Here is an 18269-nt window from a genome sequence, read left to right as displayed (position 1 = left end):
ACATGCAGTTTGGCTTTAGCATGTTATCATGTAGAAGAATCCCTATCTTACTCTCCCACAAACTCCCTGTCCCCCGACTCATGTTGATATTCCAATGGCGTCATAACGGAGTCAGGGATTCCTTGGGTTGGGGCCAAACTGTCCCATGTACTAACTTTATAAATACAAGCTGAAAAGGCTGGCTCTAGTCTTGAACGCTTCTTTTAAAAAAAAGCCAAAGATTTGGCTTTTTCAGTCAATCCCCCAGCCGTGGAGCCTGCTCATACTGTATTAGGAACCAGTTTTTAAATGGGGAATTGTAGGCAGTTTAAGCTAATGGACCTCAATTGTACACCTAGCCTGGTCCCGTGTACCTTGTAATTGGCCTGGAATTCTGCAGCAAGAGTGGCAATAGCATGGCAGCTTCAGGTAATCATATGGAAGTGAATGCATTAATTAGTGAATCAAGTAACACAACGGTACAGCATTCCTTATTTATATACACCATTCATTACGCCCCACAAATATCACCATATTGTATGGTCTTGTGTTGACATGCAATAGCATTGCAGATATTGGCCATGGTATGCTGGAGGTCTTGGCTGATGGAAAGGGAATGTTTGGGGAATTTGGCAGCTGGTAAGGGTTGGAAGGTGGATTGGGATCATGGGGGGTGGGGTGGGGGGAATGTTCTAGATGTATTCTACTGCTAAAATTCAATGTGAAAGATATTAATATTTAAGTGGCAATGACAAGGCTTTGGTGTCAACATCCCATTGAAATGAATGGAAGAGCTAACATCTTTGAGCTGCGGTTTCAGGCTCAAGGCAGATATTCTTGTATCAGCTCCTTTAACTGTAAGGACTAGATGGACGTGGTGGTGGTGAACTGGTCAGTTCGCCAGATGCAGGTTATTCGAGGCTTTGAGACTGTCCATAGACTGAGGAACTCCATCTACTTCTTACATGGGCTGATTGCAACCACTTACTCTATTCTGAATGCTGCATTGTCTCCCTGTTCCTTACAGGATCCACTTCAGATGGTCTGGAGTCCATCTTTAGTAGTCCAGACCTCTCTCTGAGGGGCTGCCCTCTTTCATTTAACTCAGTGGGGATAACTACTTTCCTCAGGAATGCTGGAGCTGTCAGTTTTCTCATAGCTATCCCTCCTGCACAGTGCTAGCCTATAAGAAACTCAGAACCTGAGTAGATCTTACCACCTCTCCTCCCTCCCACCCCCTCACCCAAATTGCTTTCATAACAGCAGCATGCCTCAGTACTGAATTAGAAATGTTCATGAACGCTCCCTCCCAGTAACAGGAAGGCGTGGTGGAGTACACAGACCTTTGCGGGAGAGTTATGCTTTAATTTTGTTAGCACCAACTGCTGATGTGGTGGCTGTGTTCCAAAAATAGTCTAATTCTGTTTGTATATGTTGGCCCAATAGACTCTTTCATACTTGATGGAATGACTCTCAGTTTAATTAGCCCTCAGACCCAGGAGGATTATACAAGAAGCATCCCCAACGTTGGGGTGTAATAGTGTTTTGAAGATGGCAAACCCTGTGTTCCAGTTCTCTGCAATGGATGGATATAGACAAATCTTTCCAAGTTAGGCATCTTTGATATTGTTTTACTAACATTCCATTGCTCGTGAACACATTTGAAAACGACACTACTGGTTTTTCTACCTTCTGAGCAGCCATATTACCAGGCATGCTTTGTTACTAAGTATAGATATGCAGTATCATCAACTGACCTATATTCTGTCTATTGCTAGCATATAAAAGGGAATCAAAGGAGATCTTAGAATTCACTTCCCTTTTGAAAGGCAATAAGATTATATTCTTGAGTCTTTTAATTTTTCCTACTGTTTACAAGTCTAATTGGGCTCGTATCTAATGCTGTTAAAATAACCGTGTCTTTCTAGATGTAGACGTTAATACAAACCTCAGATACTAATTATCTCCCCTACACCTACCTTCCATCTGTTTGACCTAAATTCATTTAGTAGTGGATTGCAGCTAGATAATTAACATTCCTGTCTCTTATCTGTTCTGTATATGCGGCTCATTTAATGTATGCTTTTTTACTCTGATTATTTTCCCAGAACTAGAATTCTCAATTTTTAGTGTTTTCCTTCCCATTCAGTACCTATGAGGAGTCAGTGTAGAATGTGCTATAGCTCAAGAATATATTTGTCTCTGAAAGGTTTCACTACTAACTGAAGTCCTATATATCCACTGAGCAGGATGAACGCATGTAGTAACAGTGTTAATACTCTGCTACAACTTGCTTTACTTTTGACCTGAAGGATCGCCCATAGCCATGAGAGTTCTATATCCATGGTCGAGCCCAGGGGTGGGCAAACTACAGCCCGGGGGCCACATCCGGCCCTCCTGACATTTTAATTCAGCCCTTGAGCTCCTGCCGGGAAGTGGGGTCTGGGGCTTGCCCTGCTCTGGTGCTCCAGCGGTGGAGCGCAGTCGGGGTCTTGCTCTACTCCACAGGGGTCCCAGAAGCAGCAGCATGTCCCCCCTACAGCTCCTACATATAGGGGCAGCCAGGGGGCTCCACATGCTGCCCCTGCCCCAAGTGCTGCCTCCACAGTACCACTGGTCGGGAACCACAGCCAATGGGAGTTACAGGGTTGGCGCCTACAGACAGGGCAGTGTGCAGAACCACCTGGCCGCACTTCTGGGTAGGAGCCGGAGGGAGGACATGCTGCTGTTTCTGGGAGTTGCTTGAGGTAAGCACTGCCTGGAGCCTGCCCCCCAACCCTTCCTGTGCCCCAACTCCCTTCCCCAGCCCTGATCCCCCTCCAAACCCCTCAGTCCCAGCCTGGAACCCCCAACCCCTCAGCCCCACCCCAGAGCCTGCATCCCCAGCTGGAGCCCTCCTGCCCCCCAACCCCCAATTTCGTGAGCATTCATGGCCCGCCATACAAGTTTCCATACTCATAGGTGGCCCTCAGGCCAAAAAGTTTGCCCACCCCTAGTCTAGCCAATGCTTGGCTTGTGTGTCTACTACTAAAGGTGTCAGTTACTCCCAATTATAGTAGTCTCAGTGGTAGGCATTAGGCTGCTGAACAGAGGACATCAAACTAATTTAATACAAACCACAAGACAGCCACCATCTGGGCAACTTCCAGTTTGCTTCAGCTTCTGGGTTGCTTTAAGATATGGACATTTCTGGTGTCAGATCACTGACAACAAAACACACACTGAATTTAAATGTAAACATATTTTGCAGTCTTGGTAATTAGTTTTATGAATACTTTTGCAGACAGTGTAACTCTAGCAAAATATCAGCAAGATCATTCTAGCCTTTGAAAATCCCCTAGCCCAGACAGCGAGATGTGAGTGGAAAAATTAATATTCTTTCTTCTGTAGGCTACATTTTGGTATGGTTCTTCAAAAGACTGAAAATAGCTATATAGAAAAGGTTTATTCCACACTCCATCTACCTGGATATGTCTAGAGGAAATCTGCCATCCTTTACAAGAGGAGAAATTAACACTTACTCCTTAATACAAACAGTGTAAGAAATGTTATTTTAAAAAGCAAAATCTGAAAGTAGTATACAAATACATGTTGTTCTTGAGATGTGGCCTGTTCTCTACAGTGAAACTGCTGCTTTTCCTTCAAATGCTTCTTCTCTTAATTCCTTTTCAAGGGCTTTATATGCTGCAACTTTCTGAGCAGAAGTGGCTAAATTCTCAGTCATATTCGTTTCCCGTATTTAAAAGAGAACCTGGAGCAAAAAGGGGAGGGGGGAAGTGTCTTTCAAAAAGGAAAAGCTACAACCACCAGCTGAGCCTGTCCTGCTTGCACACTGGGCTGCTCTCAGGAGCTATAAGCGCAGGGCTTGAGCAGGCTCCCGCTGCATGCAGCTACTTGAATCCCATCACAAACGAACCTTGGTGGATAGTCAGTAAACAACACAATGTGGAGATTTAGTGTACTCACAGGGGAGGCAATGGCCTTCTACAGCATAGGACAGCTTAATGATTAGCTCTGAAAGGCTGGAAATTCTTGGACCAAGAAGGCTAACTCCAAGACAATAAATAAATGCCGTGCAATTTTATGTGTCCCCGGGGCTGAGCCCTTAATTGAAAGCTTGTTTGTGTAGCAAGGATGATCTGGCCTCATAGGGTGCTTTTCATAGGCACGGGGCAAAATCGCTCCTCCCTTTGCTGTTGTGCTAGTATGTGAAGCAAGCAGCGCTGTCCAGTGGATAGATTATGGGGCTGGTATGCAGGAGAACTGGGTTCTCTCCCTGTCTCTGCTGCTGACATGCTGTGACCTCAGGCAAGTCACTTCATCTGTGCCTCAGTTTCCCCTCACTCAAATTCTGATGCCCACCTTTATAAAGCACTTTGAGTTCTACACCTCAAAGGTACCATAGTTTACTGTTATTTTGATGCAGTGTTTCAGGGGTGCTGCACTGATATAGTTTGTAAAGTGGTCTAAAACGTAAGTACCTCTAGGAATATGAAACAGTGAGAACTGAAAGCTGGGCCATGTCATTTAAGTGGTAATTTCCCTCTAATTTTGCAAGAAGTACTCAAGCATTTGACCTGGGACCGTTCTTAAGAAACCCTTTCCTCACACAGGCACTGCTACTAGTTAGAGATTGTGCCCGATACCTTTTAGTTAACATTGGTTACACAAAGCATCATCCTGTCTGGGTCTAATTCAGACTATCCCTGTCATGAGATTAACTCACATAAAAGTTAACTAAAGCAGCTATTATTTTTACCAGTTTATCAGAGAGGAGCTATGCACAGCTGCAATTTGAACCAGTCAGCCTCAGACATCAAAGCAGAAGCATTCGCAGTTGAGCTACAAGATCATTGTCACTATTTCTAATGCTCGTGTCATCTTTCCAGGCTTCCTGTCACTAATATCCATTGCAATACATGTTACAAAAAGAGTTAACTGTCCTTGTTAGCAATGGAAGGTATTGTCTTTCAGTAGTCTGGAAACACTACAATGTAAGAATCTGGGTTTTACTGTAGCCCCTTGATCCCTTACTGTGCTAGGTGATGTACAAATACACAGTAAAAGACAGTTCCTGCACTGAAAACGAGACAAGAGGTGGGAAAGGAAGTAGAAGCACAGAAAGGTGAAGTGATTTACCCGAGGGCCAAAAGCACATCAGTAGCAGAGCTGGGAACATAACCCACGTTGCTGAACTCCCCAGGCAGGTCACTATTCACCAGCCCACGCTGCATCTTGGTGGTAGACTCCTGATGCTACCAAATTCTGGTTGGCTTCAGGAGGTTTGCCGGCTTCAGGATTCCAGCAACAGCCCTAACTTTTTCTAACGAGGAAGGGGGGCGTTTGTGAGGGGAGAACAAGTATCCAGTCAAGTCAGCCCACCACTATAAAGTGCTTCAAGAGAAGTGACAATACTTACAGACGCTTTATGATTGTTTTCTCTTCGTTAGACTTGCTTGAGCCAGAAGGTCTGCAGACAGCGGATTCCTTTTCCATTGGCCCAGCCTGGTCCTCCCTCTGTGAAATGCCACTAGCAAAGGAGGGAGATGGGAATTTTTTTAAATCTGTGCTACACCTCTCCCCCGCCACACCCCCATTGTGCATACTGAACCCTTTCTTCATTCTGGCAGCATGTGCCATCTGAGCAGATGATGTCCATATACCTGCTAACGTTTGCAGCACTGTCACGTTTGCTGGGTGTGGTGTCTTTGCACCTTTCCTTTGTGGGTAGGAATGCTGTACTAGTTGTAGTTTGTGAAAAAATGCTACCAGGAACTGTTCTGTGCTGGTCTGTAAAGCGAGGGCATGCACAATGCAGCCACTATGATATCTATTAATGCAGACAGCGACTCAGAAAGCTCTTAACTTGTGCACAAGTCCCACTGAAGTCAAGTTGTGTGTAAATGGTTTCCTGAATAGGAGCTCTAATTTCTCTGGACACAGCTAACCTGGACTAATGCTAATAGTGAATCACTCTTATTTTAATTGTGCACAGTAATTTAGCTTAGATGTAGTGCAGGTATAGCCGTGTCAGTCCCAGGATATTAGAGAGATAAAGTGGGTGAGGTAATATCTTCTATTGGAACAACTTCTGTTGGTTGCATCATGGTTCCCTATCCCATTAATGGGTTAATGGTGAGAGAGACAAGTTTTCGAGCCAGACGGAGCTCTTTTCCAGCCTTGAAGATGAGCTCAGTGTGGCTTGAAAACTTATCTCTTGCACCAACAGAAGTTGGTCAATAACAGATGTTACCTCACACACCTCGTCTCTCTAATTTAGCTTAGAATATTTTTATAAGAACCCCATTGATAATTGTTAGAAGCTTAAATAGCTACAGATGGAGTGTTATGTAATGATTTAATACTCAGTGAGAACTGATTTTAATCCTGTGTTGCATTTGTAAAGCACCTTCCATTCAAAGATCTCAAAGCACTAAATTCCAAGCTTGGTTACATTGGTGCAGATCCAGGGTATCTCCAGCACAGTCACTCAGATTTACACAGGTGTAACAGCAGATTCTGGCCTGAGTCAGTGAAGGTCCACAAGACCTCTGTGAGGTAAATAAGTGTCACTTTCCCTGTGCCACTTCCCTACACAGGAAATGTCCACTGGCTACAGACTTAGGGGATATAGCTGCACCAGTGCAAACCCCTACTATAAACAGGCAAAGCTAGAATTTGAACCAAGGCTATTTCCCCTCCTTGGGACTGGGCTAAGCTTCACCAGTGCAAGCCATGACTACAAGCTTTGCTGGCCTGTATTAGGGCTTTGTATGGCCAGGCAGAGGGTGCTTAGCACTACACCTTCACAGCCATCACCACTGCACTGACCTAGCCTGACTCTGCTTATCTTGAGAGCTGAGGGGAATCAAAGCCCACAATATGCAGATAAGCAGTGCTGTTCAATGTGGGCATTGAGACATACTCCTTCAAAAACACCTGAGACAAACTCACGTCTTTAATAATACATTATCCAGCCACTGAAACATTCTCTGTGAATCTTAAATTTAGGACGTGATATTTTGTGCTATCCACATGCTATATAGCCACATACATAGAAATATATTCATGAAATTCTAAAACACAATTTTTATTTCAAAGGTCCCATATTTATACTACTTTGTTTTATATCTGATGCCGTCAATTGAGTTTTTCAGCACCCTGGGCACCTTGTTAGGAGGTTATCATGTAAATCAAATTATTGTTTTTCCTTTGATTTGCTTGGATTGAAATCCACTACTAGTTGGTAATTAGAGCCCCACAGCTCATGATCCACTTATGAATTAAACATTCACATCGTTAATTTGTAACTTGGATTCCAATGAGCTGTGTTAGGCAACTGGAGAGTCAAGGGCCAACTGAGCCATTAATGGGTGACTGAGCTAACTTAGTACAGCCTGTCCGCTGAGCTGGGGGAGTGGATCCTTAACTGCATTGTTGGCAAAACTTCTGTTTGAGTGGGCAGGTTTGAAACTAGCTTCTCAGCTATAGCTTGCATTATGCATGCCTGTTATAGAAGTGTACTCAGGGTGGATTTATTATTATTTGTATTATGGTATCACATGGGGACCTCAACTGAGATCAGGGCCCCATTGTGCCAGGCACTTTGCAAGGAGAGTAAAAGTCAGTCCCTGTCCCAAACAGCTTATGGTTTAATTAGTCAAGCCAGACAAAGGGTGGGAGGTGAAAACAGAACCAAAGAGGTGATGTGATTTTCCCAGAATCACACAATAGATCAGTGGCAGTGCCAGGAACAGAACCCAGGTCATCTAAATCAGGACCCACCCTAGACCAAATGGTGCCCCAGGCGAGGAGCATCTTCGGTGGCCCCCCTTTGTTAAACTTTTGAATATCTTATTTTTTATTGCATTTTAGCCCATTTCAGGACTTTGCATGATTTGCATACATGATTTATCCCTGTCATATAAGACAATAAATGTGCATGCTAGGATCTGTAAATCTGTATTTATTCATGCCATATATAAGCAAATATGGAATATCTGAGCCATGTTACTTCAAACATTCTATGTCCCCTTTTGTCACTAACAACAAAAACAGCACCCCGAGCCCGGTGCCCCCCATGCCTGGCACTCCAGGAAGTCACCTGGGTCACCTGCCCTGAACTGAATCCTTATCCCTGGGTGAGATTTTTGTAGTATATGCCTTACTCAGTCTTCAGCTGGAGGGTCTCACAAAATATGCATTTTCATCCTGAAGGATGCTAAAGTGCTTTACAGCTATACATACAGCATCACTGAAATGCACACATCTCTGAGATGAAGGGTGGTAAATAAACTAGCATGTATCAGTCTGCACAACAGGAGAAGGGAAATTTTAACTAAGGCAAGCACAGAAACCTCCCTGCTCTTATGACACGTGGCATGGGATACCTAGAGCCTGGTTTTCATTAAAAATGCATGTGTGCAGTTACTATGATTGCATGTGCGAATGAGGTACTTGCACTCACACATAGCCAACCAGGCATACCTACACACTGGATTTGTGTGCCCAAATTCCTACTTTGCACACACAGTTGAAGTAACTGCCTGCAGATGTTGATGTGTGCTATTACACATGTTTTTAACTCACACAGAGCAGGCAGGACTTCAGTTTTAAGGTTGATTTATATCGAAAATTCCTTTTGAAACCCCACTCCCTGACCCCTCTCTGCTTGTCTGTTTATCCTTACACCGTAAGCTTTTAGGGGTAGGGATGTCCCTTCTTTTGTTTTTCTTTTGTTATTAATATTATTAATAATAATATTTATTGTGGTAGTGCCAAAGGGGGCCAACCAAGAATAAGGCCCATTTTGTGAGGCATTCTATAACCACAGAGAGCCAAAGAGTTACAGTCTTGTATATCTGGACAGTGCCTAGCACACTGTGGGTGCTACAGCAAACAAATAATAATAATAATCTCCTCTGACATGATCCCCACATAATAAACAGGTGCTCTCTGCTGACTGGATGACCTAGTGATCTACCTCTTATAGCACTGTAGCTCCTCTTGTGTAATAAGAAGTTGTGCTTTCAGCTGGTTACGTTCCTGCAGCACATCTCTCAACTCCTGCAATGTGAACCGTGGACGATTTGGATCTGTGAGATCTATTATCATTTTGTCTGGTCCAAGGCTCAGCTGTAGAACAAAGGGAAACAGTTTAAAAACCAAACAACTGTAAGGACGCAACATGCCCAGATAGCCCCTGAGCAGCTGTCAGGCTGTACCTTAGACAAAGAATCAGGTTTATCAAACAATAGTAATTTCCATGCTTTACAGACTTTACAATCTTGATTTTTCATACCATTTAGGTGCAAAATAATTATTATTTGTATTTCAGTAGCGCCTGTGGGCCCCCTTGTCCAAGGCGCTGTATGCACATAGTAAGACAGTCCCCACCCCAAAGAGTTTACCTCTGAACTTGCAAAGGAAGTGCTATTATCTGCATTGTCACAGACAGAAACTGAGGCCCAGAGAGATTAAGGGACTCGCCTGAGGTTACAGAGATAATTTGAGTAGAGCTGAGAACTAAACCTAGCTTTCCTGAGTCCCAGCCAAGTGCCTAAACCACAAGGTCATTCCTCCTCTGATACACTTAATTTGCACAAACACAAGGATTTCACGTGTGTGCAAATGGCAAATTAGGTGCTTTTGTGAGAGCAGTTGTATGTAAAAGACAGATGTGCAATTGTACATCTACACTACATGAAAATCAGGGCCTGAATGTCTGAACTTCTCTCTTTCAGCATATTGACTCTGTTCAACCAAAACCATGCCCTGGCACATACAGGACATTGGCTCAACAACCTACAATGTTACAGTACAGAGCCAGTCTCTGCTCGGACAGCTGGGTCAGGATCTTCAACAGGGATGAAAAGTCAACTTCTCCAGTAGGGCCTGTCCACACAATGGCTTGAATCATGCGAGCAAATGCGTTTTCCAGTGTTTGGTGCTAGAATGGGCTCCCATCAGACAAGGATTTTTGACGCTGAGAATTCTGCTCGCCTCAAACCGTGCCTACGCTCATGAGGTTGCCAGCAGCAGTTTCTCAACAGAGCTGTAACTCTGTCAACGTGTGAAAGGTGGGCCAAATGGATGGAGATGCTTCGCCGGACATCACTAGTGTAAAGTGTTGTTAATAAAACCCCATGCCTCCATATTGTTTCCCAAACTGTATGTTGCACAATAAGCAGATCAGTTCCTGAGGTTGCACCTACCCTTATACCTACCTGTTCTGCATTCCCTGGAGGACCCTCCTTTCTGAGTCCCTCCACCTCCTTTTTGAGATTGTCTCTCTCCATCTTCAGCTCCTCCACTGTCAGGTTACTCTCATTCACCAAGGCCTCCAGCATTTCCAGAATCCTCACTATCTTGAACTGCAACTGGGCGACCCTGGTGGGCACCTCCCCCTGGGGCTCGCTGCTTATTTTCAGGATCTCCCTGCCCACCACGTAGGAAATGTCATAGACATCCTCTGCTGTCAGCTGGAAGGGGCTCTTCTCAAAGGCGTTGTCAGGGCCAGGCTCCTCCTTCTCCTCTCCCTCCTCTGGGTGCTCATGACCCTGCATGGCAAGCCCCAGTGGCCAGTCCAGCTCCTTCACGGGGGAGAGGGCTGGTTTCAGACCAGCTGCTGCAGTTGCCGCCTGCTTCGGCCACCACGCTCAACAACTTCCTTCCTCCCTCCTCCTCCGTGAAACTTGTGACCAAGTCCTCTCCTCGGCCTCCAGGGGAAGCTCCTGGGGGCCAATCAGATAACCAGGCTGGGAGGCCGGGGTGGGGCTACCAGGGTTACAGTGTGGCCATGTGGGAAGGGAGGCCGGCCGGGTGAGACGGGACAGCTTCCCTTCTAGCTGCAGGGGCCCCACTCCCATTCTCAGGCAGCGTCCAGGAGACAGAGAGACAGAGATGGGCAGGGAGAACGAGGATGACAAAGCAAGCCCTGGCCAGGGTGCAGCGGCTGCTCCTCCCCCGGGTAACATTTGCAGTTTCCATGGAGACGCCTCCGGAGGGGGAGGGAATCTGAAACACTCCTGGGTAGGGCCAGTTCCCCACCCACGTGCTTCAGGGTGGCGGGGGCCCCTTGTCACAGAACCAAATACTCAGCTCAGCCTCCAAAAGCAGGGGCCAGAGCTGCCCTTGGGATTTAAAAGCCCCAGCGCTTAGCTGCTTTGCGTTGTGCACCCTCTCGGGTCAATACAGCTCGATTCGGATTTGAAGGTGAATTCCGCTTTCCGGATCCCTAGCTTGGCGCCAGCTCCGGCCGTGCCACAGCTAAGCCAGGCGGGGATTTGCTGTGCTGCTCGCAAGCCCCGGCAAACCCATCTGCAGCCAGCTTCCCTCCAGCGGGGAGGGCAGCCAGGCAAATGCATCTGCAGCCAGCCCCCTCCAGCAGGGAGGGCAGCCAGGCAAGTGCATCTGCAGCCAGCCCCCTCCAGCAGGGAGGGCAGCCAGGCAAACCCATCTGCAGCCAGCCCCCTCCAGCAGGGAGGGCAGCCAGGCAAACCCATCTGCAGCCAGCCCCCTCCAGCAGGGAGGGCAGCCAGGCAAACCCATCTGCAGCCAGCCCCCTCCAGCAGGGAGGGCAGCCAGGCAAACCCATCTGCAGCCAGCCCCCTCCAGCAGGGAGGGCAGCCAGGCAAACCCATCTGCAGCCAGCCCCCTCCAGCAGGGGGTCAGATATTAAACTGATAAGAACGGATATAACTTATAAGATAATGTTTGTACTTCATGGTCCAGGAGACACAGACAAGGTTTTTATTGCAGGGCCAAAAGACCAGAAACGTCAAGACACTTGATCACAGCCTTTGATAGGCCGAGAGAGACTACTTATGCTTGATCTTAGCTCTGAGGAACCAAGAAGCGATATGCATCTGCAGCCAGCTTCCCCACAGCAGGGGGTCAGCAAGGCGAGCCCGTCTGCAGCCAGCCCGCTCAGCTTAGCAAGGAAAATGCATCTGCAGCCCGCTTCCCTCCACCAGCGGCCGGGGGTTAGGAAGGCAAACGCGTCTGCCTTTCTGGAGCGCCGCGTTCCGCGGGCTTGGCCCGGCCGGGGTGCGGAGCGTGCGCGGAACGCGCTGCCCTCGCACAACGCCCGCCCCCGGCCGCGGAGCTGCGCTTTGCGCGCGGCGCCCCGCCCCTCCCTGCGCGGGATTTTGCTAAACGGAGGCTTCTGGGGTTTGCGCGCGCGCGAAGCGGCCCCCGCCGACGGGAAGCCGGGGCCGCGGGCTGCCGCCGGTGGGCGGAGCGGAGAGAAGCGGGCCGCGGCCTGGGAGAGGCGGTGAGTGGGCCCGGGGACTGGGCCTGGCCCCTGCACCAGGGACGCCTGCAGTAAAGGGGGGGCGGGTAGATTTGTATGTGGCCGCCCCGGGCGGCTGGACAGAGGGGCTGGGTGTGGGCTGCTCGGGGAAGCCGCCCAAGAGCTGGGGATTATGTGCGAGGCCTGCGTTGTGCTGAAGGTGGGGGGAGGGGGGTGTTGACTAATTTCGGGGACCCTGGGGGGGAGCGTCCCCCGGGTTCTCGGCAGCGCGTGAGACCCCGAGGGCAAAGCTAGGAAGGCGCCGAGCTGGTTGCTGGGTTGCGCACGCTGCAGCGGGCCAAGGGGGGAAGGCTGCAAAGCCCGGCTGGGGGCTGAGATGGGCTGAGAAGCACGTGGCCTGTGGCCCCCACCGAGCGGCCTGTGGGAGGCATCCGGCCTCTTCCCACACACGCTTAAAAACACCCAGTACCAGGCCATAGGCAGGATATTCCCCTAAAATACATCCAGATAATGCAACGCTTCCTCCCACATCAGGAAGCAAATGCTCCCCACCTCCATAGTGAGCAAATCCCCTTCCCCAGGGGGCCGGAGCTTGGGGGAGTCTAGCTGAAAAGAGGATTCCAGTGGAGTTTGTTTTAATTAATCTTATAAGGGGATTCTTTGTCATTTCTGCGAAGTCTAAGGGGGTTTGCTAGCAAGGATGCAGGATGTGTCGAGGGTTTTCTGTGCCCTTCGCGGCCTGTCCAGGAGGCGTGCTAGCAGACAGATCTGTGCTAAAAGCTGAAAACCTCTTTGCATCCAAGTTTTTCTGTCTGTAACATGGGAATCAACCTGCGGTGGAGTGTTGTAAGTTTGTTTGTGTTTGTAAAGTGCTTTTGAGATCCTGGGATGGAAAGTGTTATAGGCAAATGCCAAGTATCCTCATTAACTGTATCTTCCAATTCACCTGTAGTGGTGAACCTTTATACAGAATGTTAGCAGTGACACTGCTAGTGTGTTTGATGTTTGTGTTCCCTCTAGAAAATGAACGAGTGGGCGCCCATAGCGAAAGAGTATGACCCGCTCAAAGCAGGGAGCATTGATGGCACAGATGAAGAGCCCCATGACCGTGCCATCTGGAGGGCCATGTTGGCACGGTATGTACCCAATAAGGGGGTTACAGGAGATCCCCACCTCACTTTATTTGTAGCGAGACTGAATCTACAAACCACAGAGGAGAAGCTGAAGGAAGCCTTTTCCAGGTATGGCGACATTAGGAAGATTCGTCTGGTTAGAGACTTGGTCACAGGCTTTTCCAAGGGCTATGCGTTTATAGAGTACAAAGAGGAACGGGCGCTCTTGAAAGCCCATAGAGATGCCAACAGGCTGGTTATTGACCAGCATGAGATATTTGTGGACTTTGAGCTGGAAAGGACCCTCAAAGGATGGATCCCTCGGAGACTTGGAGGTGGTTTTGGAGGCAAGAAGGAATCCGGGCAGCTGCGGTTTGGAGGGCGGGACAGGCCTTTCCGAAAGCCCATCAATTTGCCAACTATGAAAAGTGACTTCTATGGAGAGGGGCCTGTGGAGAAAAGGGAGAGGAGCTGGTCTCGAGAGGGAGCGAGGGACTGGAGAACGAGGGACCGAGACCTTGAAAGGAACCGAGACAAGAGATGGCTGGAAAGGGAGCGATCGTGGGCTTGGGGTGAAAGCAACCGGGAGAGAGAGCGGGATTCCAAAGAGGAAAGGAGCAGAGGAAGAGAGAGGAAGGACAGAGAGAGAAAAGACAGGGAAAGAGACCGGAGCAGGGAGAGGGACCCTAAGAAGCAGAGAGATGATGACAAACATCGGTAGAAGAAAGTGTCTTTGTTACAGATAAGCTGAACACCTGTGAACTGTGGGGAAGTTTACAACCAGACCCCTCCAAAACCTACTGATTCAAACAACCCTGAACTGTGGTCAGGTTCTAATCGAGGCCTGGGCCCGCCTCCCAAGAAAGCGACGGGAACAGATTCGGTCATTGGGACGCAACCTGTGGCTTTGCTGTGTGCTTCCAGCCTGCAAGGAGCCCTGCTAATTTCCTGGAACTAGATCCTCAGCTGGTATAAAGTGGGATAGAGCCACTGTCTTCAGCAGAACTGCCCCAGCCAAGCAGCTGGCCCATTGTCTCTGGTTTATTGTCCTTTAGGTAATTTCTATGGTGGTTTTGCCAGAAAGAGGGGACAATGACTCCTGCAGTAACCTGTACCTGTGTTGAGTTGCGGATCTCTTATTTACAGAGCTTTTGTTCTCTGTCTCATGTATTATGTGGTATCTGCTCTTTCTTTGGTTTGATTCCCCACCCCCACCTTATTAAATGTAATATGTTCTTTGTGTGGAAGCAAATCTTCCTGTGGATGTATTCTAACCATGCAGTGACTTTCTCCTTTCTTTCTGGAGGTCAGGACTGTAGCAGGATTCCTTAACATGGTTCAAACCATTCTATATAGGCAAGGCCAACATCGGTTATAAACAGGACAGAGACCCAGTTCTGTTATGACATGATCTCCCTTACCCAGTAGTTTACCTTTATAGATGGGCCCTTATACTGCCTTACATTCAGCGTAGCCCTCCCCCACTCACTCAGCTTGGAGCTGAGAGAGCTGCAGCTGGCATTGGTATCATAGTCCCAGCCCTCCAGAGACTGACAGGAGTCCTACAGGAAAAAGAGGAGAGCCAGAACTGGGCATTCACAGCAAAAGTTTTTTTTTAATTATTACTATTTATTGTGAATGTTGAAATGTCATGTTTTAACCTAAAGATGAACTGATTAGACAGAGAAGTCAGGTAACTGGAAGACCCTTCCTGGACAATTATTTACAGCAAAGCAGTTCAAACAAGAAAATGCAGCTTAGAGAGAGAGAGAGAAACAAGTTTAGTCAATGTTAGAAGGCAGATCTTAAGACAGCCAATTATTTTATTTGTTGCTCTTCAGATGTTTTCTTTACGCAAAGTCTCACTAATGTGTTTTATAGAGCGGGGTGGAGGGGTAGCAGGATCTGGGAAGTAAAAGCATTGGAAAGCACAGAGTATTTCATTTACTGCATCTGATGGTATCGGGTTCTATGTAGTTCCATTTCTAAGAATGTTAAGGAACCAGTAATCGCTGTTTGCTGTGGGTTCTCTATTATACTATGCTGCAGGGAGACCCAAAGGAATGTAAAAGTTGTGTGTACCTGTGGAAATAAAAAGGAAATGTTTAAAAAAATTTTAAGCACACCATACTTGTTAGCATTCTGTAAGGAACACCAGACTTACAGATGTGCCTGCATTCCCACCTAATTCAGTGAGATGTAAAATGAAACGTGTGCCCAGACTTCTTGGCTATTCAGAGAATGGCTTGTTTGTATATGAGAGAGTCCAGTCCCTAAATATTTCCTATATAGGCCATGTGCTCACGTGACATGCTAATGAAGTCACCTATTGAAGAAATATCTATAAAATCATCATCTTCGGCTTTTGCAAATGTTTCACACAATTTAAAACAGATAGGAAATGATTCAGCTGCTTGAGAGAGATGGGGATAAACATGATGTTTAGAAATAGTGTTTTTGACTGGTGTTGGGTGCAATGGGGAAACATGCCTTAGGAAATCTTTCTTTTCATGGAGAGCTGCTTCCCTCCTTCATTCAGTCCTCCCCTTTAACTAGCAGAACTTGTATGTTCTAGACATAGAGATACATGAGGGTGGATTGCAGGTCACGTGACTTCTCAGGTTAATTTCCAGCAGCTGTTGTGGCTATGGCACATCTCAATGTAAAGTCTATGGAGAGCTCCCAATCAAAGCAAAGTGACCAGACTTTCATCTGTGTATCCCTTTGTTTTGAAACTCCTGCTCTAGCTTTGAGAATGATGTCCCTGGACCCGTCAGCGGGACAGTTATGCAATGTAATGCAACAGCCACATAACCTGTTGTCTACCCTTTGTACCTCCAGAGCTGCTGTTGGGTGCTGCTCCCATGTGGGTGCAAGAATGATGTAGTTTGTAATTTTGTTATTGTCCCTCCTTGTCTCCTGCTCCTTTTGCACCTCACTTGCTCTTTCTTGCCTAGAGAACACAACTCTGAGGTTACGCCCACCCCAGCTATTTCGCAAAGCAACAAAATGCTTTTCTGGGTCAGTCCGTCTCCCTCGACAGCTGAGCTGGCTATAACATGGTTAAAAGTTGTAATGGAGATGGAACCGAACCATGGCCCTCTAACAAGAGTAAAGCCCAACCCATCCAGGATTTTAGTCTGCTTCTGGGGATGGGTTGGTTGCTGTGTGCACTACGGCTGTTAGTTGTAACTGACTCCCCCACCTCTGTTACAAGTGTAGGGCAGATAAAGGCGTTTTGTGCTAGAACCGGTGAAGTTTCGCTTCTAGCGAGCTCAGCATATTCGTGTTTAGTAGGGAAAGGCCCTGTTGAAAGCTGGGTAGCAGCAACTACGTCAACATTCTGACCAGAACTGTTCCAAATGTTATCTTGCCAGGGCCTCTGAATAAAGTCACTAATTGTTTACACTCTGGCCTAGATCTCCCTGTGCTTACTGCTCAATCTTGAGACTAGTTCAGTCCCTAGTGCAGTGGTTCTCAAACTGTGGGTTGGGAGTTGGGACCCCAAAGTGGGTCGTGACCCCATTTTAATGGGGTCCCCAGGGCCAGTGTTAGACTTGCTGAGGCCCAAGCTGAAGCCAAAGCCCGAGCCCCACCACCGAAGGCTGAAGCCAAAGCTTGAGGGGGCGGGGAGTCATGTAGTAATTTTTGTTGTCAGAAGGGGGTCATGGTGCAATGAAGTTTAAGAATCTCTGCCTTACTGTAAATTAGGGCAGCCTAGAGGCCCTAACTTATGCCCAGCTGTCCAGGGCTCCAAGGGCCACTCTGGCATCTGGGGATTGGGGTGGTGCAGGGACACCAGCCAAGGGCCAGAATAGGAGTGACATGGGAGCTTCTAAGCAGCTCCTGCATCAGCCAAGGATTTTCCTTCACAGTGAGAAGCTGGGGTGTGTGAATGTGTGTGGCGAGAGGGGGAGGGGAGTCCAGCAACTGATCCATTGTCTCCAAGTCCTTATTTCAGTGGTGAAAGTTTGTTTTAGAGGCAGGAACAATAGAAATCTCCTACAGTAGCTTCCCCTTCAAACCTGCACTATTTCCCCCTCCAGGCTTTCCCCTCTACTGATCTGCCAGCCTCTCACTTTAGTTCAAGGAGACTTAGTTTGCATGAGGAGCAGTACAAGCCTTGTGAATGTGTAAAGAAAAGATAAACCCCTCAGCTGTGTGCCAAAAGACAGCAACTCACTCAGGATCACTTTACACACGGTCTTTCAACACCCAATAACCTAAGACATGCACACAGCAAGTCCGTCAGAAATATTTATTAGATTATTAAGATTTACTGTTGGAGCAAAGAAACCTCAAAAGATTCTGCACAGTGAATACAGGACTGCTGTGCCTCTTACCTGACTTTTAAAAGAAGAGCATTTACTTGAATCTGTCAAGAAGCTACATGGTAGATATTCAACTCTCTGTCTATTCAAAGAGAGCAGCTCTTCCCCCAGCAACATCCTTTCAGATGACTGCTCCATCTGAGGGCGTTAGCTGAAAGCATGAGAAGCAGGAAGCCTGCCAAAGAAGCAGTGGGGCCACTGTAGGATTGAGGTGATAAAGGAGCACTCAAGACAAGGCCGTTGCGGAGAAGCTAAATGAATTCTGTGCATCAGTCTTCCTTACAGAGGATGTAAGGAAGATTCCACAGCTGAGCCCTTATCTTTAGGTGACAAATCTGAGGAACCATCTCAGATTTAGGTGTCAGAGGTTGAGGTTTTGGAACAAGTTGATAAATTAAACAGTAATAAATTGCCAGGACTAGATGGTAATCACCCAAGTGTTCTGAAGGAACTCAGATATGAAATGGCAGAACTACTAGCTGTGGTATGTAACCTATTGCTTAAATCAGCCTTTGTGCCAGATGACTGGTAGATAGGTAATATGATACTAATTTTTAAAAAAGGCTCCAGAGACAATCCTGGAAATTGTAGCCA

General features: G+C 47.3%; 2 protein-coding genes across 4 annotated transcripts; one reads left to right on the top strand and one right to left on the bottom strand.

The window, feature by feature from the left end:
• Positions 1–3066: 3066 nt before the first annotated feature.
• Positions 3067–10786, bottom strand: RILPL2 (Rab interacting lysosomal protein like 2). The gene is made up of 4 exons (XM_007058270.4): positions 10206–10786; positions 8963–9114; positions 5399–5509; positions 3067–3730 (listed from the first exon to the last, which is right to left on the bottom strand). Exons 1-4 carry the CDS (start codon positions 10542–10544, stop codon positions 3700–3702), a joined length of 633 nt encoding a protein of 210 aa, XP_007058332.2. The 5' UTR covers positions 10545–10786; the 3' UTR covers positions 3067–3699.
• Positions 10787–10818: 32 nt separating this feature from the next.
• Positions 10819–15458, top strand: SNRNP35 (small nuclear ribonucleoprotein U11/U12 subunit 35). 3 transcript variants are annotated; one of them, XM_007058269.4, is made up of 2 exons: positions 10819–10948; positions 13253–15458. In XM_007058269.4, the coding sequence occupies exons 1-2, from the start codon at positions 10901–10903 to the stop codon at positions 14063–14065; spliced, it is 861 nt and encodes a 286-aa protein (XP_007058331.2). In that variant the 5' UTR covers positions 10819–10900; the 3' UTR covers positions 14066–15458. The 3 variants fall into 3 exon arrangements, with proteins under 3 accessions (XP_007058331.2, XP_037734753.1, XP_043385114.1); XM_037878825.2 differs by lacking the exon at positions 10819–10948 and adding an exon at positions 12124–12253; XM_043529179.1 differs by lacking the exon at positions 10819–10948 and adding an exon at positions 12237–13078.
• The last annotated feature ends 2811 nt before the right edge of the window (positions 15459–18269 follow it).

This window comes from Chelonia mydas, chromosome 15 (genome assembly GCF_015237465.2).
Source record: "Chelonia mydas isolate rCheMyd1 chromosome 15, rCheMyd1.pri.v2, whole genome shotgun sequence".
NCBI classification, from domain to species: domain Eukaryota; kingdom Metazoa; phylum Chordata; order Testudines; family Cheloniidae; genus Chelonia; species Chelonia mydas.
The sequence above is the reverse complement of the archived record's forward strand: the minus strand, read 5'-3'. Positions and strand labels throughout refer to the sequence as shown.

Bases quoted from the DNA above. Each gene is read 5' to 3' on its own strand.
- RILPL2 (XM_007058270.4), bottom strand. From the start codon at position 10,544: ATGCAGGGTCATGAGCACCCAGAGGAGGGAGAGGAGAAGGAGGAGCCT. The intron at 9,115-10,205 runs GTAGGTATAAGG...TTTGTTCTACAG, and splicing joins CTCCAGGGAATGCAGAACAG to CTGAGCCTTGGACCAGACAA. The intron at 3,731-5,398 runs GTAAGTATTGTC...TTTTTGCTCCAG, and splicing joins AAAACAATCATAAAGCGTCT to GTTCTCTTTTAAATACGGGA.
- SNRNP35 (XM_007058269.4), top strand. From the start codon at position 10,901: ATGACAAAGCAAGCCCTGGCCAGGGTGCAGCGGCTGCTCCTCCCCCGG. The intron at 10,949-13,252 runs GTAACATTTGCA...TGTTCCCTCTAG, and splicing joins AGCGGCTGCTCCTCCCCCGG to AAAATGAACGAGTGGGCGCC.